The 24,816-nt window shown below is 39.2% G+C and overlaps 1 protein-coding gene across 3 annotated transcripts in view; it reads left to right on the plus strand.

Annotated features, from left to right (window-relative positions):
• DENND1B (DENN domain containing 1B) overlaps positions 1-24,816 on the plus strand; it is a 265,632-nt gene that overhangs the window by 7,269 nt on the left and 233,547 nt on the right. For all 3 annotated transcript variants that reach the window (XM_029227517.1, XM_029227515.1, XM_029227516.1), the window contains exon 2: positions 1,864-1,928. In XM_029227517.1, coding sequence (XP_029083350.1) covers positions 1,864-1,928 — 65 coding nt within the window. The remainder of the gene's footprint in view (positions 1-1,863; positions 1,929-24,816) is intronic.

Genomic DNA, 24,816 nt, shown 5'->3' on the forward strand with positions numbered 1-24,816 from the left:
CGCCGGCGCGGCCGCTGCGGGTCCTGGGCCGCGGGTCGGACGTGACAGCCGGGCGCCCGCGCCGCGCCGGGCCGCGCGGTGCGGGTGTGAGGTGTCTTCCCGGAGCGGTCCCAGGTCCTTCTTTTTACGCCTCTTCTTAGGACCTTCTGAAAGGGGCCCCCGTGTGCGGTGATACGGCCGCTGGTCCCTGCCAGAGGGTCTCGGAGGCTGGGTGGGCGGTGGTGGTGTTTTGATGTGTTGGCTCCGGTACCCACCAGGGGAGGCTTTTCTTTAGGAGACGAATTAGGCAGAAAGCTATTTGTGTTAAGTGTGGTGATTTTCTTTTGGGTACCTTAGAGGCATGAGTTTTATATTTTGCTACAGAAACTTAGTTTGCAAAGAATTCCATTTTTCTTCTCTTCCCCCGCCCCCCTTAACCCTCCCTTCCTCCGAGTTTAAAATCGTGAATATTGTGTATTTTTCTTTTAGCGTGAAAGGCCTTTAAAATTTCCCAGTATAATAGAATCGATATTTACTATTTACACTTGAGAGATCCTAAAGACTATTACGAAAATAGGAAAATTGTGTGATTTAGAATTGTTTTCTTCAGTGTTTGATATCTTGCGGGGGGTGGGTTGCTAGGTTCCTGACGTGAAAAGTGGACCTTTTGACCTGAACCGGCTTAGGAGGGAGGGTCACCTGACTGAGGGTCCAGGTTGATTATTCCCATTGAAGCAAGTGAATCGTGGGAGGGCTGAGGAAACTTCTATTTGCAAATAAATTTATGTGGGTTGTCGCTTCCTATGTTTCTAGATTCTTGTAATAAATTTTTAAAAAATCAAATGTTTATTTAGAAGCCAAAGCTGCCATTAGTTTCTTGAAGGAAGTGCATATTACAAACAGCCAATGCACACAAAGACACTAAGGTCTCCCTGGCAGGAATAACTGAAATATATTAACACTTTGATCACGTGGACTTTGTGGTATCAGACTTTGACCTTTTATCTTCTGGCAGAAAGAGATTAAAACAGAACTAAGTTTAAAAAAAAACCCAGAACTATGTTTTTAAAACAGATGTCTCAGTAGGTTTCAATTTGCTTTTTGAAATAAAGTAGAGACTATGTTGAATATATGAGCAGTTAGTGAAGATGCGGATAACTTTTGAATGAAGCAAAGCCTCACTGTTCTTAGTGGTAAAATCCAAGTATTGAGGCAGATGTCCAATTTCCCCAAAGATAACTGACGTAAAATAAGGCTTTTTTTGGTTGGCCTTGGAGGCTATGTATAGTTTGCAACTTTAAACATGCTTATGTGCTGTAATTATTATATCTCAAGAAAAGTATATGCGAAGTATTGCATTTAAGGAACATTATGAATGACTCATGGTGCTCTAGAACATGGCAGGTGGAACCAGGTGTTCATTTACACCTGTATTGCAAGTCCTTTGAAGAAAGCTGGAGAGCCTGCTGTCAAACTCTGCTGGCAGGGAAAGGTAGAGACACTTAGGAATGTGCTGGCTTTCCGGTTTTGATTCAGTAAGATAAAGGCAATGCTTTATATTTATACAGCACTTAATACTTTATAAAGTACTTCCACTTGTATTATTTGATTTGTAATCCTCACCATTATTATTCTTTGAAGCGAACAGGGTACTTTATAGGTAAGAAAACAGGCTCAGAGGTTAAATGTTTTGCCCCAAGACTCCAGACTCCTAAGCCTCAGGGTTCTTAAGTTGCTGAACTAGGAAAACACTTTACTTCTTCTACGCTGTGGTCATGTAGTTATATGGAACATACTGAGACAAGAACGAGATTAATTTTTAGAGTTAAGAAAATATAAACTTTGTTATAGGAGATAAAAATAACAAAGTTCTTTTTCTTTTAGGGAAAATCCAGAAAGAAACTTTGACTTGGTATTGAGAGTGAAATGTCATGCCTCAGAAGATGAAGGTATGTGTGTTTGCTAATTCAAAACAAGCGCTATTGTTGTAGACAACCAGAACGTGGTGGCATCAGGATCGTACTGAATTAAATGTGTATTCTGTGTTGTGTCTCAGGTTCTGGTAATAAAATAGATGCTAAGTCTTTGCCACGAGGTGGTAGCAATCCAGAATGTTATCTGTGCAGCTTAAATTTCAGGTGTATGTGAAGGCCATGTAACTTACAACTTAACTTTACCGTTGGTTGATGAAGTTATTGTTAGTTTTGGTGGAAGGGCATTCCTTTTCATTTTTCATTTTTTTTTAAAATTCAGCTCCTTTTTTAAATGCTAGCAAGAAATTTCTCGCCTGTACAAATGGGCGCCGCACCAGTTCCCTTCTAATGTTTCCCAAATGCAGAATGTGAACTGAGTACCCGCTCCATGGGGTTCACTCCGGGAGCCTAGGACTTTCAGGGGGAGGTAAACAGTCATGGGACATTGGCAGGAGTGTAAAATGGTTCAGGCTCGTGAAAAACAGTTTGATGGTTCCTCAAAAAGTTAAAAATAGAATTTCCATATGATCTAGCAATTCAACTCCTAGGTATGTACCCCAAAGAACTGAAAACAGGTATTCAGACAAATATATGTACACGCATGTCTACAGCAGTGCTACTGACAATAGCCAAAAGGTGGAAACAGCACAAAGGCCCATCAGTGGATGAACAGATAAACAAATTGTGGTTTATACATGCAACGGAATATTATTCAGCCATAAAAAGGAATGAAGTGCTGATACATGCCACAATGTGGATGAACCTTGAAAACATTTATGCTAAGTGAAAGAAGCCAGATATAAAAGGTCACATATTGTTATGATTCCATTTATATGCAATATCCAAAATAGGTAAATAGGTTGCCAGGGACTGAGGGGAGAAGGAGATGTGAAGAAACGTTTAAATGGGTAGGAGGTTTTATTTTGGAGTGATGGAAATGTCTCAGAATTAGATAAAGGTGGCTGGGATTGTACCATACCGTGAATGTACTAAATGCCATTGAATTGCACGCTTTAAAATGGTTAATTTAAAAAAATAAAAAAACAAAAAACAATCACGGGACATTACTTGGAAGGGTTTCAGCCATCAGTTCTATATAATTTCCTGAAAGGACAAGAACACTTTAGGATCATGAATTTTTGTCAGTTTCCCCCTTACTTTTATCGTGCGTGTGTGTGTGTGTGTGCGTGCGTGCGTGTGTGTGTGTGTGTGTGTGTGTGGTGGAAAAGAGTAAGGGACGTCTCTTCTTGCTCATTTCCTTCGTATTGTGCCCTCGGGCGATATGCTTTCATGGATATCTCCAGTGTATGATTTCACTGCCAGTGTACTTAGACCTCAGACAGCTTGATGATTCAGTGTGGAATTTTTGTCCAGACTAGTTGTCCACTCTCAAGGCTTGGTGGAAAGTCTCTCGACACTCTTAGCTCCTGAAACCGGCCAGCAGTTATATGCTCCTAAGCAATTTGGAGCTGCACACCTTAAAATAGGGGAACCTAACCCAGCTGTGGTGAAGTGGGCCTGGCTAATTTTAGGTAGGAAGTCAGACACCTTCCTGGCTCCGCCAGCCCTGCCTGCCGCACTTAGGCCCATGTGAGTTGCAGCTGTGGTCAGGTTTTTCCCCAGGCGGGAACTGATCCTAGGTTGTATGTGAGCTTTCTCCGATTAAAAAGGTAATCTTTTGTTGTCCTGTGTGTATTAACATTGGTCTGTTTACGTTCTTTCCAGGCCCAAGTAAGTTCTCTTTGAAGACTCCAATGGATACGTTATTATTATTATTTTTAGCTCCAATTTAAATCTGTTCTTATAGTATATTTGATATGAATAAATCTTCACAGTACCTACCATAACATCAGCTAAGGTGTGTGAAGTAGTGCTGACCTGATGTGTTTGTAAAACAGGCTAAATTCCTTTGGCAAACATGGTTTCTCTGTAATTTTAAATGCATGCTAATGTGATCTTGATGAAAGCATGGACCTACCTTATGGAACACCCGATCTGTGCGTGTGTGAGAGGGATTCGGACTTTCCATGCAGACTCCTGCGCGGTTTACTCCTTACTTCCGCCCTCTGCCTTTTTTCCATTTTTCAGGAACTGGTCATTTCAGTTGGTATCTTTTACTTCTGCCCTTCTTTTATTACCTTCTTGCTTTTTTGCTGTTGTTATTGTTAAATCGCTACTCATCAGAAACATCTTCATTTGTATTTTAACCATTTATCCAGCATGATGAAGTTGGAAATATAATAAATGGTTAAAATAAGCACTTTGGCTTCTCTGTAGGTTGCAATCAATCCATTCTACCCACGTATTCCATTAAAATGGCTCATTGGCACCAAATTCAAAAGATTTTTTAAAAAGCTAAATTCAACTATGTAAAAAGCATTAACAACTGTTCTTTTTTGATTGTGACTTAAATTTATGAATATAACTAACATTTTAGGGTCTAACAAGTTACACTTTTTGTGCTCTAAAAAGTGATGCTACTGTATAACTAAAATTTTATGTCAAATTGAGAGTTTGATGTTTCTAAATTTTTTTTTGTTAGTTTTCTACTGTATTGATAAATATTGAAGGGCAAAATGTCCAGAAATTATTAAAATAAGTTATTGGAATATTCTTATTTAACTGTCAATGAAACCTATTTATCTAATGAGTCTCATATACATATCAGTTTGTTTAAAGTAGGATACGGTTTTTTTGGCTAACATTTACATGAACATGGATGATATTCTTATGTAGTAATGGACCGATAAAACAAAATGTGTAAATTAGGATGTTTTAGGGTACAGATATAAAACCAATTTAAATAATAAGGAAACTTGATATTTCATAGGAGAGGAAGTCTAGAAGTAGGTCACCAGAGGCACGAACCCACGTCCCGTGCATGACTCTCAACCACTGCGCCACCAGGGAAGCCCTGGTGTATTTTTTTTTTTTTTTTTTTTTGCGGTACGCGGGCCTCTCACTGCTGTGGCCTCTCCTGTTGCAGAGCACAGGCTCCGGACGCACAGGCTCAGCGGCCATGGCTCACGGGCCCAGCCGCTCCGCGGCATGTGGGATCCTCCCGGACCGGGGCACGAACCTGCATCCCCTGCATTGGCAGGCAGACTCTCAACCACTGCGCCACCAGGAGGGAAGCCCCCCTGGTGTAGTTTTTTGACGACTATCTGTTTGATCCAGTAGAAAATATGATGCTCAGGGTAAACTTGGTTTATGCTAAGACTGGTCATATTACATTAAGATATTTGGCATGTTTCTTGTTTACTTATTAATAGAGAAGTTTTAACTTATTTATCCCAAATAATTTATGTCATAAATATCTTCAGAGACAGACCGTCGTTAACTGAGTTTTAGTTACGATTGGAAATGGCGGTGCTGAGCTATAACTTGATACATCCGGCTCTGGTGAGGTGATGCTCATCATCTCATCTGTTGCTGTTTGGACTTGTTTCAAAGGCAGTATATTGATTTTTTTGAAAAGGACACATTTTAGAGCACATGTGAAGCGCCCCACAGATTGAAACATTGCTGTGAGTGGTGTTGGTAGTGTTTCCTACTGCGTCCCCTTTGTGTTAGTGGACAGGGTCCTGGTGGTGTCCACCCTGGCTGGCTGGGGCATCTCCTCGTGGATGTTTTCCTGGCAGGACAACTTCCCTGGTAGCTTCTGCTCCAACTCTCCGAGAGTGAGGTGGCAACATCTAGGTCTTAACGCTCTTCCTGTTGGGTTTCCAAACATTGCTGGCGCCCCTTTTCTTCTCTTTGCCGTCTTCTTCTTCCCAGCCATCAGGGAAGTTCAGCCAGCAGGGTGGCCTCCCTTCGATTCTAATAACAGAACTTATTGTAACCCGGCTGCCCCTGCTTTCCCCAGAGTGATTCAGGGAAGTGAAAGGTAACCCAACCCTTGCTCAGTAGAAGATGGGAGATGCGGCCTCTTGGGGTTTTCCTTCCAGGCAGTGGCCTTGGAGCTCTGCTTTCTCTTTCGTATTGTTGGCAGTGCACCCCCAGCAGCAGGAGGGCAGTAGCCCCTACTTGTGTAGCGCTTCGTGCCACACACTGTTCTGGGTACTTTACAAAAATACTGAGGTAGGAAGCACAGAGGAATGAAGAAAACTTGCCCAAAGCAGTCTGGCTCCAGAGTCTGTATTTTAACCTATTGTCTTTTAATAGATTTGATATATGCATGTATATTTTAAATCTGCCTCTGTCGCCTTTCAGTGTGCAGTAACTTCGCATCAGGAAATACTAGAATATAAAATGTATGCGGTTCAGGTATTTTTTTTTAAAACAGGAATACAGTGTCTTCCTGGAAATTAATGAATGAAGTATAATTCCACATAAAATAACTAGTGAGCTTTTTCCTTGTAGTGTTGATTCTGGCACTACTCTTTTTAGGATTTCCATCTCCGTATTTAGTGACTCTTTGATCTAACAGTTTTACTTATTAGTAGTGTTCAACACATCTTTTAGCAAGTCTTGCCTTCTTTATCCCTTTCTCTTTAGCTAGAATAATTTCTCTTAGGAGCAAATCCCTCCTTGCTACTGACTTTTCACTTTTATCAGCCTGACTATCCCAGTATCAGATTATGCGTCCTTCTGAGCTCTAGCTTATGTGAACAGTTTAACTGCCTCTTTTTTTTTTTAAATCAGAACCTTAGGCCAAAGAATCCTGCCTTGGTCTGTGTCCCCCATGCCCTGCAAATGAAAGGTACTTCTAAACTCACTTTTGCATTTGATGAGTTTTCGTCTATAGGGATACTGTTTACACAGATTCACAGCATTTTGCTTCTTCCTGTGTTATAGCACTTACTGTGTTCTTCTAGATATGTCTAGTATAGTAATACAGAGACATGTAGATATAGCATAGCGTCTGCTTGCCCTGCTTCAAGGAAGCTCTTCAAGGACTGGGCCACAACATAGTAACTGTATGTATCCTTAAGGAACAGTTTAGCGCAGTGACTGGCATGTTTAGTGCATAGTTACAGAGTGAATAACAGAAATTGGACCGAGCATAGAGCCTGACCATTGGTTGGATGAATTCACAGAGGCTGCCCTTGTGGACGTGATCCTCAGTGTGTGCTGGTGGACAGTAGCAGGGACATTAGCGACCTGTGCCTTGGGTGGGGCTGTTTGGGGTCCCTGTGCTCACCCCCCATCCCCCATTCAGGACCCACATCTGCCCGGCTCCCTCCTCACGTCAGGATTTACTGGCACACGTGCTGTGTTTGTGCGTTTGTGGAGACTGCCCTAAAGCCCGTTGACGCCTCTCCACACATGCCAAAACCCCGGGAAAACCTTAACAATTGGAAAGTAGAACTTCGATGAGTCATACATACGATAAAGTGGTCTAGGAGACTTTACAAATTGCCCAAGTGGAAAAAACCCTGTGAGTAAAACGTGGTTCCCGTGCTTTTGCTCTCGCTTTGTGTTCGTTAAGGAACTCTTGAGTCCCTCTCAGCCCACGTGCACTAGGATAAATTAGAGTAATCTTGAGTGAAAGTTTTAACTTTATATCCTACATTGTAGAAGAAAGCAAAACTTATTTTCTCATAGTTCTAACCAGGGGCAAAGTTTAATGTGGTTCTTGAGGAGCATGTCTTTGAGATACACCGTTTTCGTTTTATGTCGAAAATATTGAGAACAGCTGTACTTTTCTGTTTGACTCTGAGCATTACCTCCTTCACGCAGCTGCCTGCAGGGGAAAAAGCAAGTCACATTTCAGGGTTCAATATTTGTTGATTGTTAGTTACTTTGATAGTGATGCTGCAGAATTTATATTTTGGTAGTTTGATTGTAACTTGTCTCATTAGGTGCTTTTATTTCTTCACATGCTCTTTAATTTTGCTGCTTTCGTCCAAGGTGCCCTTTTGATTTTCCAGATGAGTGACCCCGCCGGTCCATTGGAGGTGAGACAGCTCCTCCAGGCGCTGTGCTCTCAGGCTGCTGTTTGGCCACTGCTGTGTTGCACGGTGCTATGAGTGTGTCCAGGTTTTTTCTTGGAACTTCATTGTTTTCTTGACTTTAAAGGTAATATGTTTCTGGTATACTTTTGATCATATTCTCTCATTTGGAGAGAATATTGAGATTTTGGTCAAATAATTTCCCTCTTTCTTTTCCTCCAAATTTTACTTTTCTACTTGCAAGTTAGAGGACAGTAATTTACCTTTTAAAATATACAATTTCAAAGTGCATATACAGTATTAGCAGTAGACATTTTTGGAGTACTTTAAACAAGCAGCCATGGAATTATTTTAGATAACAATGAAAATCAAAGGGATTAAGGGTGAAATATGTTGTCAATCAATTCCAAAAGAATCCTTCTTCTGTAGAAATAGGTTTTAATATTTAACATTCAAAAACTCTTCCCACTTTCAAACTCTTAGGCTTAATGCTAAAGGGATATTATGGAAACCAAGAGAGTTTTTTTTTAATTATTTTTTTTTCGAGCTAGAAAGCATTCAAGACAGCTTTTTTGTTTTTGTTTTTTTTGTTTTTTTTTAAAGAAGCTGTTGGGGGTAGGAGTTTATAATTAACTAATTTATTTTTGCTGTGTTGGGTCTCGTTTCTGTGCGAGGGCTTTCTCTAGTTGTGGCGAGCGGGGACCACTCTTCATCGCGGTGCGAGGGCCTCTCACTGTCGCGGCCTCTCTTGTTGCGGAGCACAGGCTCTGGACGCGCAGGCTCAGTGGCCATGGCTCACAGGCCCAGTTGCTCCACGGCATGTGGGATCCTCCCAGACCAGGGCTCGAACCCGTGTCCCCTGCATTGGCAGGCAGATTCTCAACCACTGTGCCACCAGGGAAGCCCTCAAGACAGCTTTAATAAACTCCTGAGATGCTGTGATGGTCTTATACCGTTAGGTTAAATGGTTTTCCTGCTGTATTTATTTTGGGCACAGCTAGACTCTTAGTTTACATGAATTAAGGATGTTAATTTACTCCAGGTGGTGGTTTGATTTTTATCTATGGAAAAGGATGTGTTGTTTTGCATTTCTGTGATAGGTCAGTCCTCAGGCCTGGTTGGGGAACTTGCCAGAGGTGCTCCTGAATTGCTTTTCTAGAGGCATTTAGGAGGTTAGTGCCGCCTGGGGTCTTAGGGCACACTGCAGAAGAGAACAGTAGGGTTGCGGAACTGGAAGTTTCCTTAAAGAGCACCTGGTACATCCCATTAGAGGGGCACCGCGTAGACACGTTTTCTGACTCCTGGAGCCCCTCTGGCCCCAGCACGCAGGTGCGTTGTCATCATGCCGCTCGGTGACCACACAGAGACTTGGACAGAGCATCACACAGGCCTCCCCCACCCCACGCACCTGGCTTTAAAATTACCCCTCTGCTCACCACTCTTCAAATCACAATTTCTTTAAGTAGGTAGTGTTGCTTAACGTATTTATCTGATTAAAGTAATTCACCGTGAGGTGTGAACAACTGGTAGACAGCCCTCAGGGGAGCATTTTAATTTTAAAGAAAGCCTTGCACACTTGAATTAATTAGAAAGATGCAACTTGCTATAGTGGAAAGATCTCTGAACTGAGGATCAAGTGCACCTCTGTCAGTTACTGGTTAGGTTACTCATTTCCCCCCATTTATATTGATACTCTGTTCGTAATTTGTGATTAACAGCTTTAATATGAGTGTAAGTATATTTAGAGTATTTGTTCAGTGAATTTCATTAAGACTTTTTTTTTGGTTTATAAGTTCTCAGTTAATGAAATAAAGTTATATAGCATCATGGTTACAGAGCCTTATTTACCAATTAATTTTCTCTGATTAGGCTTCCAGTTAGATGTATTACAGAAACAGAAATAAAAACTATGTATCTAATTTATACAATGTGTCAGTAAATGTGCCAAGAGCCTACAAATCCTATTTATCTTCACTACAACCGTATGAAGTGGGGACTGTTATCATTTTCATAAAGATGAGGAAATGGAATCTCAGAAAGGTTAAATAATGTGCCCAAGTCACACAGCTGTAAGAGGTGGGACTGTGATTTGAATCTGTTTTTCTGATTCTAGAACCAGTATGCCGTGCTGCCTTTAAAATAATCATCTTTTTCTAATAGCAATGACTTTTTTTGCAGCAATTTTAGAAAACCATCCTTTTAGACAATCCCTAATTCTAGGCTTGACCAGAGTTGTGATATTATATGAAACATTTTAACAAACGTCAATCAAAAGACGAAAATGGAAAAAAAGTATAAACGACATAGGAAATATTCAGTCTCCTTTCATTCATTCAGTGAGTGTTTCTGAGTGGCAGTTATGTGTCAGACACAGATGCAAAGCAGTTGAGAAGGTGACATTCTCGGAGAGAGTGTGTCAGTTCCAAATCAGTGACTGTAACCATGTTGCAAGGGCTGTGGCCGGGCTGGCACAGTGCCCAGCACCAAGTGTGAAAAGGGCGGCACCTCACTCTGGGTCATGGGGGCCATGGTGGGGGGTTCCTGATGGGATGTAGGGAGAGACAGATGTCTTGTCAGCTCTCAGCTGGGCACCAGGCAGTTATCTCTTTCCAAAGTTAGTTGTACTTCGTATTCAGAATCTTGTGTGAATAATTAAGAGTAAAGAATATATTGCTTTTGGTGTAAATATTTTGAACTAAGGAAGATGATTAAGAAGGACTCTCTCTGCTACAGTGTGATCTGCCTCGGCAGGGGATTGTTGGGCTTACTCAGAGCCCAAAACAGTGTCTGACCCAAAATATCTGTTCAGTGAGTGTTTGCTCAGTTGTTGAAGCACTATTTTTAAGGTACTGAGATGGCTTTTACGGAAAAGGAATGAAAATTATGAAGGGTGTTGAGAGGTATTGCTATTAAAATCTTTTTTAAAAATATAACAACTTTATCGAACAGGTGGAATTTGTGAAAGTGAAGCTGCAGAAGTAGAAGAGATAAAAAAAAGTTGCTGAGTAATAATCCTTTTGATATTTGCCTCATGGCAGTTATATTGTATATTGAACTTGGTCTTTACTGTCCTGACTATGTGAACACTGGATTTTAGGTTTCTGAGGACAAGTATCTCTTTGGATCTCTTGTAGATTTTTGGAAGGTGTCATCTGTATGGATGATGTTCAATAGTGACTTAAGTTATACTCTGTTATTAAGGTGAAATTAGTAAAAGGTTGTGCTGTATTTCCAATACCTATTTTAGATTTCTTAAATCTTTTAAAAAACTTTAATGTGTAGAACTTTGAAAGACTATAGATTTTTATTACCACAAGCAATAGGTGCTTTATTGAACTTTTTTTTTTTTTTAGTAGAACTGTTGATAAACCACAAACTCTGTAACTTAGTAGGCAGAACTGGTAAAGATCAGATAGAGCCTTTTCCTCTTTCAGTTCCGTCTTATTTATCACTTGAATCTGAAAATAAAGCATAGAACTATCAGTTTAGTACATCTGATGATCTTCTGCAAATGTGTAAGCGTCTAGAAATTAGTCATTTCAAAAATAATTTTGTCCTGCTTTGGTAGCAGAGATGCATCAGCATAAAGATATGTTTAGATATGTTTCATTTATCATTAATGAAAATTAAGCAGTCCTTTAAAATTTTGTAACCTGAGTAATTGTAAAATTTAGACTTCTTATTCTGATAAAAGATTATTTGAAACAGCATGAATTTGTGCAGAAAACATTGGTTGAAATGAAACACAAATAAGTTCAGAAGTGTGTTAATGTCCTCAAGGTCTGCACATTAAAGATACATGGAAGTGGTTCAGGAAAGATTCTTAAGTGGCTTTCTTTTTTGAGATTCCTGTGTATTTTGGATATGATATTTGGAAGAGGAAGTCATGTAATATTTGGGGAATTTTTTTCAAGGTCTTGGTCATTGTTAGTCTTTTATATAAATTAAAATGGTATTTTGTATTTAATAATTATAAGCAATTAATGAGTTTACTTTTAGAAAATACTGCTTTATCTATTTTTATTTTGTTCTTATTACCTCAGAGGACATGGGAACTAACTTTTGGAGTTGTCGTTTTGCTGTGTAATGTGTGATTTTGGTGATGAATATCTGCAGAATAATCATTGTGATAGTAAAAGGGGCAACACAGGATTATGTGCTGGTTGTGTTTACTGTGTACAGGTTTTGACATGGTGCAAAAGACATAGTAAGCTAAGAATTGTTATGTACAAAAATACTAGTTTCCAGTGGTTACTGTTGTGTTTGTTCATAACAGTGTTTACTCTAAACAGTGGAAATATTAAAATGGAATATGACTTGCAAGCCAGAATTTTAATTTGTAAATATTTATTTCATTCTTAGCTCGATAGTTGAAGACATAAATGAATCTCCAGTATAACGCTTTTCATGTGGCATTGTTCTGCATTTGGTTTTTGAGGCTGATGTAGCTGTCTGGAATTCCTTATGTAGCCATTATAAAATCCACTCGCTTATAGTTTACTCAGTTTGGGAATTCATATAATCTCTTGGTAATTTTTTGACTCATTTCCATTAGGTATTATCCAGATAGGCAATGACCATTTTGTTTATAGATGGGTATGGAAAGAAGAGTGGAGATGCCCCTCATATCAAGTTTTCTACCTTAAACCTTGTATCATATACCACTATTTTCTTCCTTGTGGTACATTCAAATGGTGGCCAGAGTATTGACAATGAGGTCACTGAACACTTCAGAACTGCCAGGCCATCTCAGTAGGACTGAGTTATATTTACCATGGTTTACAGCTTATATTTTCATGGTATTGTAGTTCTTTGAAAATGTATGATTCGTATTACGTTTAATATGTATGACAGATTTAACACATATAATTTATATTTACTTAACATAATTTTAAATTTGACTAGAATTCACCTTAGATATGGCTGAATTTAATTTGGTCATAACACAAAAATTATTTATGCATTGGTATTAAGGGACTTATCGATTCATATTCTGAGTTACAGCTCTTAATTTAAAAGCTAGCCTTGAGGAGAGTGGACAGTGGGTGCTTTTGCTTGGCTTATGGGTTGGAAGAGGTGAGTAAGCTGGAGCTCAGTGGTCCCTGAGAGATGTCTTCTTCCCGTACAGATGTTTACGGCCCATAGGGGCAGGGGTGCTGAATCTTCTACAACCAAAGGAAAGGCCAGAGGCCCTGTTTCTGCTTCTGGGATCTGTAACCAGTAACTTGGCCCACTGAGGCCGGCGAGCTGTTTGCACACCTCATGCCACGGAGGTGTTAAATTCTGGAATTTGTATTTGCCTTGTTTCACTTTTACTTTTTGGTGTATGCCGTGTTTATTCTTTCATTCCTTAGACATTTAATATTCTTATATTCCTTTGGACTGTCTTAACTTTAATTTTAATTTTTTTTTTTTGTGGTACGCGGGCCTCTCACTGTTGTGGCCTCTCCCGCTGCGGAGCACAGGCTCCGGACGCGCAGGCTCAGCGGCCATGGCTCACGGGCCCAGCCACTCCGCGGCATATGGGATCCTCCCGGACCGGGGCACGAACCCACGTCGCCTGCATCGGCAGGCGGACTCTCAACCACTGCGCCACCAGGGAAGCCCTAGTTTGTAATTTTACTTTTAATTGTACTTTGTTTTTGTTATTTTATATTCTTTTATTCAGTTTTTAAAAAGGTTTTATTCCTCTTATTGTTTAACAAATCATTTAATGAAATTCTTTTGTTTGAAAAAGTTTTGTTCTTTCTTGTTCTGATACAGAGTGCCCTTTGGGCATTTTTTCTTTTTCTAATGAAGAGACAAGGAGAGCTAGTAGAGGAGAGTGAATATTATTATATTTCCTTAACCTGATTATTTATTTATTTGCTTTCTTTGAATGAAAAATAAAAATAATATAATATAGCATAAGGTTTTCTTTTTTCTTCCAGTTTTATTGGGATATAATGGGCATACAGCACTGTATAAGTTTAAGGTGCCCAGCATAATGATATGACTTACATACATCATGAAATGATTATCACACCAAATTTAGTGACCATTCATCATCTCGTATAGACACAAAATTAAAGAAAGAAAACAATGTTTTTCCCTTGTGATGAAAAGTCTTAGGATTTACTCTCGTACCAGCTTGGTAACATACAGCAGTGTTGTTTGTGTTTTTCATGTGGTTCCTTACATCCCTCATATATTCACTTATCTTAAAACTGGAAGTTTGTGCCTTCTGACCACATTCATCCAATTCTCCTTCCCCTACTCCCTGCCTCTGGGACCACAAATCTGATCTCTTTTTCTATGAGTTTGTTTTTGAAATATAATTGACCTACCACACTATGTTCGTTTCTGTTACACAGCATAGTGATTTGGTATTTATATACATTTCAAAATGACCACCAGGATAAGTTTAGTTACAATATGTCACCTACAGAGATATTACATAGTTCTTGACTATGTTCCCCACACCGTACATTTCATCCCTATGACTCATTTATTTTGTAACTGGAAGTTTGCACCTCTTCATCTCCCTCCCCTAATCACCTATTTCTTACCACCCCCATCTCCTTCAACTACCTTTTGTTCTCTGTATCTCTTTTTCTATCTCGTTACGTTTGTTCATTTGTTTTTTAGGTTCCACCTATAAGTGAAATCATACAGCACTTGCCTTTCTCTGCCTGACTTATTTCACTTAGCATAATACCGTCTAGGTCTATTCATGTTGTCACAGATGATAAGATATTATTCTTTTTTTATGGCTAAGTAAATATTCCATGGTGTGCATGTATATTTACATATATATGTATATATATGCACACACACATACACACACACACACACACACACCGCATTCCTCTGTTGATGGACACCTGGGTTGCTTCCATATCATGGCTATTGTAAATAATGCTGCAGTGAACATAGGGATGCATATATCTTTTCTAATTAGTGTTTTTGTTTTCTTCGGATAAATACCCAGAAGTGGAATTACTGGATCATATGGTAATTCTATTTTTAATTTTTTGAGGAGCCTCCATACAGTTTTCCAAAGTGGCTGCACCAATTTACATTCCCACCAGTAGTGCAGGAGGGGAGGGTGAATATTATGAAAGGTAATTGTTGTGGAAACTCTCAGAGCAAACACACTCTACATAAAACTGATGCTTACTCTTTGATTGAATATGAATAGGTAGTTAAATCTCTGTTTCAAGGTGAACAGGAGTAAATGGGTCTGATGACATGATTTTCTGAAAACCTGAAGTTTGGAATCCTCTTATGAATAAAACAGAATGTCTTACCTCACAGACGTCATGGTGGAGTGGAAAGGTACTGGACTAAGGGTAGAAACATGGCTTTTGGTCCTGGCTTTGCTACTTCTTAGTTGTGTGACTTGGTAGAGTTGTTTAACTTCTTTTAATTTCACTTTTCACAGTTATAAAAGTTTGCACTGCATATCTCAAAAATTGTTATGAGAGTCAGATACAAAATGGCATGAAAGTGCTTTGTAAACTGCTGTAAATCACTATGTAGATGGAAACTTTTATTTGGTTTCTGTATCATGGTCGTAAAGTCTTTGAAAAAAGGCATGATCACTTCAACAGAAATCAGGTGTCAGTGATGAAGTTCCCTCCTATTTTGATGTGTGTGATCAACTTGGAAGAAAAGAATGAGAAAGGAAGGTGGTAAGGAAACCTCCCAGGCCCCCATTTAGTATTGCAGAAGGGTCAGACACCAGGAGGATGGAAGATGCCAGTGTATTTTGGGCTGATGAGTTAGTTTCACTTTGACAAGGATGTTTGTCAGAGAATACAGATGTGTAGTACTGAGTCTGACAGTACTCATTGAAAGGCTGGGTGGCATCTAGAGGGACTAAGCAGACCTTGGAAATCACAATGTGACTTTTCTTTACACTCTTCCACATTTTTCACATGCACTAACTTAAACAGGGAAGTGGGGATTCCATATATGTGTAAAATTTCAAACTTTGAAGAGTTAATATTGACAAGCTGGAAGGTTATCAGAATGGGAATAAACTAAGGGCCCACATCTCTCAAGGAATGATAATGAGGTGAGAGTAAGGGTAACATTATGTAACTGTAGGGTTCTCAAAGGACGTGTTATCAGGTGGAGGTGCGGTGCAGTTCCTTAGGAGTTCTGTGTAAACTGATACTAAGCATTGCAGTGTGTGAGTGGTTAAAGACTATAGCAAATTCAGGGTCGTCCCGGTCATGCCATCACTCTTACTTATTTGCATTCCTGTATAACTTTCTGGAATGCATGCTAAAGGAATCCTATAGCTGTGGTGAGCATTAGAAGTTGTATGCAAAGCACGGGCTAGCTTATCAATGCTACAGAATAGAATAAGTCACTGATTGGATAAATAACTAATGATTAAAAGTTGCTCCAGTGTTAATTACATGAAAAACCTGTTTAGGCTTTTTAACAAAAATCTGGACTATGTGCCATAAGAGTGGGTTGTGGTTATGAACATCGTCTTTTATTCGAGTGATACTGGATAAAATTTGAGAACCATTGTGTTCAGATTTAAGTCCAGCAATTAACTTTGAAGCAGAAGTGTTATATCATTGATATCATTCTCTTTTTATAGGCATTTTTATAAAGTTTATGAAGTTTACATTTTTTCAAACAAATTTAAGAGCATTCTGTATATTCCTGAGTTCTCAGTAGCAGTGTTCTCAACCTTATTCATGTCATGACACATAGAAGATGACAGGGCTTCCCTGGTGGCACAGTGGTTGAGAGTCCGCCTGACGATGCAGGGGACACGGATTCGTGCCCTGGTCCGGGAAGATCCCACATGCCGCGGAGCGGCTGGGCCCGTGAGCCATGGCCGCTGAGCCTGCGCGTCCGGAGCCTGTGTTCCGCAGCGGGAGAGGCCACAACAGTGAGAGGCCCGCGTACCGCAAAAAAAAAAAAAAAAAAAAAAAGATGACAGTATTTGTATGGACATCTGGGCAGATGGACTTTATCAGTGGTTAGGAGGTATTTGGCCTGGGGCTCCCAGGGTTGAGGGGATCAATTTATTCTCACTCTTCTTTTAACCATGAGAGGGACATGGGGGGGTTGTTCTCTTTATGGTTTCTTTGGTGAGAGGAGAGTCTGCTCTTTTATTCACTGCTGTTGATGCTAGCTAGTATGGTAGGACTCTAAAGTTAGATTGGATTTAGAAGAACTTGGTTGGAGTTCTAAGTTTGTAGTGTGACACTTAACCTCTCTGAGCCTCAGTTTCTTTGTCTTTTTTTTTTAAATTTAATTTAATTAATTTATTTTTGACTGCATTGGGTCTTTGTTGCTGCGCACGGGCTTTCTCTAGTTGTGGCGACCGGGGGCTGCTCTTCCTTGCGGTGCATGGACTTCTCATTGTGGTGGCTTCTCTTTGTTGTGCAGCATGGCTTTAGGCACGTGGGCTTCAGTAGTTGTGACACTCGGGCTCAGCAGTTGTGGCTCGCGGGCTCTAGAGCACAGGCTCGGTAGTTGTGGCACACGGGCTTAGTTGCTCTGTGGCATGTGGCATCTTCCCGGACCAGGGCTTGAACCCGTGTCCCGTGCATTGGCAGGCGGGTTCTTAACCACTGCGCCACCAGGGAAGTCCCTCTTTGTCTTTAAAATGACAACAATAACAACCTTCCTCTTTCCACCATAAAGCTGTGATGACCAATAGAAATAATAAAATATTACATATGAATATGCTTTTAAACAGTGGTTATTTTTATTGTAATTTGAGCAAAGTGTAGGTACATGTCTTTCATAACTCACAAGAAGTAATACTTAGATGCTTTTGTTTGATATGTATGCGGTGTGTGTGTGTATATATATATATATATATATATATATATACATATTTAATATATAATGACATAGTGTCCATCTCTGAGGGCTGCTGACTCCAAAGGTAGGAGGGTGAATAGCAAGATTTCACAATGACTGTGATAATATAAGGATTAATGAGGGATGTATGCATTTCTTTGCATTTCAGACTAAGGCGTAGCATACACTTTTGATAATAATTCTAATTATGGCTTCTGATAAATATTATAAACAACTTTCATATTGATCTATTTTAATGAATTTTAAAAAATTTTATTTATTTTTGTCTGTGTTTTGTGTTCGTTGTTGTGCGTGGGCTTTCTCTAGTTGCGGCGAGCGGGGGGCTACTCTTCGTTGTGGTGCGCGGGCTTGTCACTGCGGTGGCTTCTCTTGTTGCGGAGCTCGGGCCCTAGGCATGCAGGCTTCAGTAGTTGTGGCTCGTGGGCTTCAGTAGTTGTGGCTCGTGGGATCTAGAGCGCAGGCTCAGTAGCTGTGGCACACGGGCTTAGCTGCTCCACAGCATGTGGGATCTTCCCGGACCAGGGCTCGAACCCATGTCCCCTGCATTGGCAGGCGGGTTCTTAACCACTGCGCCACCAGGGAAGCCCTTAAGGAATTTTTTAAAATAAAAGGGATAATGAATAAAATTCAGTATTTGTAACCCACACTTACTGATAGTCTGGATATTCATACCACTTTTTTCCTAAATAATAAAACTAAGCTAAGTGTCCAATGGCATTATTCTAATTCCTAGGAATAAGCAGCCTCTGGCCTTGCAGACTAAGACCACGAAGTAGTGGGTAAATACGTTAATTCTGTCCGTCACAATTGACTAATCAAAATGTTCTCCTCCATCATGTTAGACTCTGTGTTTAGGATAACTCTTGGCACTTTTATTGAAGAACTAGCCTGATACCATTGAAGAAATGAGGTCTCTGTTTTATCACATGTCTGTAATGCTCTCTGGAACCAAAGGGAGCCTCCTGCTTGCTGGAGCAGCGCTGCTCTTTTGAGCATGTGACCAGTGTGTGGGGCAGTCTTGTCCAGCCAAGGAGCTGTCAGCCTCTGTTGTTAACCGCATTTTTTTCAAACTAGGGCCTGCAAATTCTCATGTGTAAGAGACCCTGATCTCCAGAATAAGCTCTACCTTTAAGCCTAATGTTCTAGATCCTCCATGACCTGGGCTCAGATGACCATTTTAGACTTGACATTCCTGTTTCACATCACTCACCACTCAAACAAATCTTAGGTGATGCTAAGATACACTTCCTTTCTGTCTAGAGTTCTGTTTCCTTTCACTTCCATATACAGTCTCCCTCAGTATCCACGGGGGATTGGTTCCAGGACCTGTCAGGGATACCAAAATTCAAGGATGCTCAAGTCCATGGTTGGCCCTCCGTATCCGTGGATTCCACATCCACAGATATGGAGGGCCAGCTGTATATTCATTGAATAAAATGGGCGTGTAAGTGGACCAGTGCGGTTCACACGTGTGCTGTTCAAGGGTCAACTGTAGTCTGCTTGTACCCATTCTTAAAGCTCAGCCATGGTGATCGTATCAGTCATGTCTAAATGCATGTTAGTGTATTAAACCTAGCATCAGGTTACACACTCGTTTTAATGACAGTTCTCTAAAATTTATATTTGTTTTAATGGCAATCATTTAAAAAGGTTTTTTTAAGGTAACAGTCTTTTATATCAGAAAAAATAAACACAAATGATAAAAAAATTTTTATTACCATTATATAAAATTTAATACAAAAAAGAGTCTCTCCCCACATCAGATCCAAAGTGCCTTAGCACCCCTTCCTAGAGAAGACATAGTTTTGGCCATTTCTTGTACATCCTTTCAGAAAATGTCAGTACATTTGCCAGCATATTTATATAAATGTTCTCTTGGACACATATGGATGCATTCCATGCAAACTTATCTCTTTGCTTTATTTAGTTTAGTTTGCAGATTCTTCTACTTCCTCACACAGGGCTCTGGCTAATTGCTCTGTAGAGGGGTCACTCAGTGACTCTACTGTGATCTGGTTCCCCTTTACAGTTTCTTCCCTGAGGTTTTCTCTGCATAGGATAGTTTTTCCATCTCTAAGTTAATTTTGTTGTAAGTGATGTGTTCAGATTCTTGAAGGCTTTTATTTTCACTTTTTCCTCATTTGTTATTAATGCCATCAATTCTGTAAAGTGGAAATATTTAAGCTTGCTTTGATGAATAAAAAATTTCACTTGCCTCTTATTTAATTTCTTTTCACCATGATATAAAGAACTTTACTCCCTAAAATTACACTTTGAAAATATTATTCTTTTATTAATAGTTTATTATAAAATGTGGAAAATCTTAGATCAAAAATCCATTTGCATCATCTACTGTCTTTGTGACTTTGGGCAAATTACTTATCCATTTTTTATGTCTCTCTTTCCTCATTTACAATAAATGAATCCATTTTGCATTATCATATGAGAAAATATATGTGGAAAAATGACAAATGTAAAATTTTTACGAATGTTATAAGAAATTAAAATCAACTTACCATCTAATATATAAGATTTTTCTCAACATCTATCCAGAAGAAGCCCAAAATAATATTTGTCATCAAATATTTTCATTGTCAGATTGTATGCAATTATTTATTTTCTACCTTAATGGCCAATGCAACTCTAATTGCTTCTCCTCTTCTTTTCCCATGTACTTTGGGAAGTCACTTGGTAAGATGGTTTGTATTACACTGTGTGAGAACCGTTGTTGAATCCCTCAAGTAAGATAAGGAAAAAGCACGTCTTCTGTCCTGAAGAGGCATGAGACTGCTGATTCTGTTTAGAGTTCTTAGTGTTCTATTTGCTTTTAATGTCTCTCCTTGCTGTGCCTTTTTGGCTGTTTTCCTTCATTAGTTTATTGTCCTTGCCTTACCTTTTCCACCTGGCTTCGTGCCATCTCTCGGTGCCCTTTCCTCCCTCTGTTGGGCAGTGGAGGCTGTGTTGTAGAGATCACATCTTCTCTCTCCGTTCCAGCCAACTTCACACTCCGTACCATTTCACTTTCCCGGAACCTGTCTTTAACAGCCAGCTAGTTAGTTTCCCAAACATTCAGAGTATTTGTTAAACTTTTAATCTCTGTGACACACATCTGTTTGTTCATGGCTTGTTTGTCCCTCTATCCAGATATCCATCTGAGTGTATAAAACGTCATTCCTGTTGCTAAAAGGAATGCAGAGATGATACTGGCTGCAGTCATCAAGGAATTTATAGTTTAGTGAGAGAGAACATATATTGGGTTTATTGAATTTGTTAGATTTTGGACTCTTTCCAAACCCCATCTGTAACTGCTACTCTCAGTAGAAGATTGAATGCTTGAGAAGCCAATAATTACAACTGGATATGATAAAGTTTTAATTCTTTTTTTAGTTTATGGAAGTGCCTATGTTAATATACTCTCTGAATGGGATCACTTCCGATTTGAAGATGCATTTATTAATAAGGAGGCTATGAGGAAGAGCTATTCTGAATCAATTAGTGAGAAGTGCTGGATCACAACTGGTCTTTGTTTTGTCTAAGCATTATTTTAAAAATTTAATTTAATTTTTTTTTAAAAATTTTTGGGAAGCTCTCCAGGCAGGCTGTTAAAAAAAAATTACCCCTTCAAACTTTTTCCCTTGTTTAATTAATGCTTGGGTGACCTCTGTGTCAGGCAGATAGAGACAGCCATTATTTCCTGATGGCTTCCTTTTCCTCTCAGTTTTGGCAGTGTTTCAACAGGAATGCAGCATTGACCAGGTGGTGTACTGTATGACAACTTATTTAATGGTTAGTATTTTATTTCCAGTGAAGTAATATCTGGTAACTAAATAATTCCAGTTGCCTGGCCCAGTCATCTCCAGAAGCAGGAGGAACTCTGCTCCATCCCCATGGTCTGTGTTGTAGCTTCAAGTTGCTGCTGACACAACTCAGACACAGGTGTGATGACGACTCAGCCTCTCTCTTATTCCTGGGCTATAATTCCATTCTTCTACCCTTTGCCATGTGTGTCTCATTTCTCGTAATTGGGTTTAAGTTTGTGTTGGTACTCCAGTTCCTTCTTTGAGTAAATGGTAAGTTCTTCAAAAACAAGAAATAATGTCACAGGTACCTCTGAATTCCATATGCTTAGCATAGCGCTCTGTGTTCAGTAGGCATTTAAATGAATGTATACTAGTCAGTGATGAAAATGCTTACTTATATTTTATAGAGTAGCTGTAAGTTCCTTTGATGGCTGGCACCAGGTATCACATTCATCTTATTCATTAAAAGTATAAAAGATACTTTTATAGGGAACTTATATTTCAAGTACTTTCGGTCTTAACATATGGTGGATAAAGTTCAAATTTTTATTCTCTATTTGGCCACGTTATAACTACTTCTCATTTTATCTTTGAGGCAGTCTAATCAACTGTCAACTTTTTAAAATGGAAATTTGTTAAAGTTCATTTTCTTTTCTCAGTATATATCTATATATTTATTCACATATTTCCCCTTACTAATTTTCTTCCCATTTTAAAAATTCTGTTTTTTTCTTTCCTTTCATTGTTTTGGTGTCCTGAACCATTATTCTTCTGCTTTGCAGTATACTGCAACTGCTAATATTCATTAGTTGGAAAGTATTGTAGAAAGTATTCTCCACAGGAGCTACTCGTTTGATCGTCTGTCAGCCTTGTCCTAGGACGGCAGTGGCTGGGCCACGCAGATGGTCGGCCGACTTGAACCATGACTTTAACCCTGAAATCTACTCTTTGCAGTCCACCTTGATCTTATGTCAGAAAAGTAGAGCAAATTGAGGAACTTGCCCCAAAGTACAGAATCAAGTGAATGATTTCTTTAGGTAGAATGAACTTTGTCTTTGCTACGATAAATTGGAAGTTAGAGTAGCGAAATTGTCTATGTGTATCTGTGACTATAAATGCCCTTATGTTTTTTTTTTTGCGGTACGTGGGCCTCTCACTGTGGTGGCCTCTCCTGTTGCGGAGCACAGGCTCCGTACGTGCAAGCTCAGTGGCCATGGCTCACGGGCCCAGCCGTAACGCGGCATGTGGGATCTTCCCAGACCGGGGCACGAACCCGTGTCCCCTGCATCGGCAGGCGGACTCTCAACCACTGCGCCACCAGGGAAGCCCTGCCCTTATGTTTTTAGAAAAGAGATCCAGGCTTGTTGGAAAAAATTCAAATAAAAGAAGAAAATAATAGAGAGAAGAGACTAAAAATCACTAAATCTTATCACCCGGAGAATATCATGATTAAAATTTTGTTGAACAGTCTGTTACACATCTCTGTATAATGTCCAGTGAATATGTGTGCATTAGTATTATGTACCTTTTCATAAACTGGCTCCTCTGTCTGTAGTGTCCTGTAATCTGACGTTTACCAATTGACAGTTTATCATGAACATCTTCCTGTGTCTGAAAATAGCAGTCTACTTCATCGGATTTAATAGCTGCCTAGAATTCCATTATATGGGCCTGCTGGGCATACATCTTATTGCACTTCTATTCTTATCTACTTTGAATAAATTATTAGAGGTGTCATTGTTGGACTTTTGATATGTATTGGCAGATTATCATACAAAAAGATATATATTATCATCAGTGCAAGAGAGCGTTTGAGTACAACAGTTCTCAACAATACTAGGTATTACTCTTTTAAAAATATTAATATATTTTATGTGACTCAGCATATTCACATCATCATTACAATATGCAGTCAATATTAAAACATTACTGAAATAATTTACACTATTTTTTCCAACTTAGTCTATGTATATTTTTGAAAAATACAGTATTTTTAAGCGCACTTTTAAGTTCATAGCAAAATTGAGTGGGATGTACAGAGTCCCCAAACCCCCCTCCAGCCTCCCCCATTATCAGCATCCCCCCACCAGAGTGGTTCACTTGCTACAACTGATGAACTTACACTGATACATCACAGTCCCCCCAAGTCTGTAGTTTACATTCGGGTTCATGCTTGGTGTTGTACATTCTGTGGGTTTCGACAAACGTGTGCTGACATGTATCTGCCATTATAGTCTCATACAGAGTGCTTCCCTGCCCTAAAGTCCGTGTCCTCTGCCTATTCATCCTTTCTTCTGCCCTGACCTCTGGCAACCAGTGATCTTTTTATTGTTTCCACAATTTTGCTTTTCCAGAGATATCTTCCCTCTTAAATTTTTGAAAACATTTTTACCTGTCTTACTTTATATTTCTTTTGATCGATTAGAAAAGTTGGCATTATTTCATGTTGGCATTATTATTTGTTTGATACGTTTTCCATTTTTGTCTTTTGCACATTTGATCGATAAAGTCTTTCATTTTATCTATATCCACCAATTATTTATCAAATATTGATATTTTTCCAATGTAACATTTATATTTTACTCTTGTTTATGATTTTTATTCAGAAGTTACAAATTTTTTTTCTAGTCAGATTAGTCTTTTTTTATGGTTTCTGTTTTTTGGATTTTTGCCAAGGAGCTACTGAACCCAAGGAAGAAATCAGGAGGAGCAAGTGTTTTGAATATATTTCTGATACAGGTCAGCTTTATTACAGTTATATTTTTATTAGTGTACAGAGAAAATAAAGCTAATTGAATTATACTGATATTATTTCCTTAAATGTTTGGTAAGAATTCACCAGTGAAGCTGCTTGCTTTTGGAGTTTTTTATGTAGGAAGGATTTTAGTTATGATTTCAGATTCTTTATCACACAAATGGCTATTCAGATTTTTTGTTTCTTCTTGTGTTAGTTTTGGTAATTTACATCATTTAAGGAATTTTCCTGTTTCATCTAATTGTAAAATGTATTTGCACAAACCTGTTCATAAGATTTCTCATAATCTTTTTAATTTCTGTGAGATCTGTAATGATAAGCCCTTGTTTTCATCCAATATTGGTAACTTGAGTATTCTCCCTTGTTTTTCTTGATCATTACAGCTCTGGGGGTTTACCAGTTTCACTGATATTTTCAGAGAACCAGTTTAGGGTTTTGTTCATTTCTCCACTATTTGTTCACTTTCTGTTTCATTGATTTCTGCTCTTTATTATTTTCTTCCTTCTTATCTTGCATTTAACTTCTTGCTGCCACTGCTGCTTCTGCGGCTTCCTCTTCTCCCTCCCCCTCCCCCT

This window comes from Monodon monoceros, unplaced genomic scaffold (assembly GCF_005190385.1).
Source record: "Monodon monoceros isolate NGI ecotype Baffin Bay Population unplaced genomic scaffold, NGI_Narwhal_1 Super_Scaffold_18, whole genome shotgun sequence".
In the NCBI taxonomy this organism is placed as follows: Eukaryota; Metazoa; Chordata; class Mammalia; order Artiodactyla; family Monodontidae; genus Monodon; species Monodon monoceros.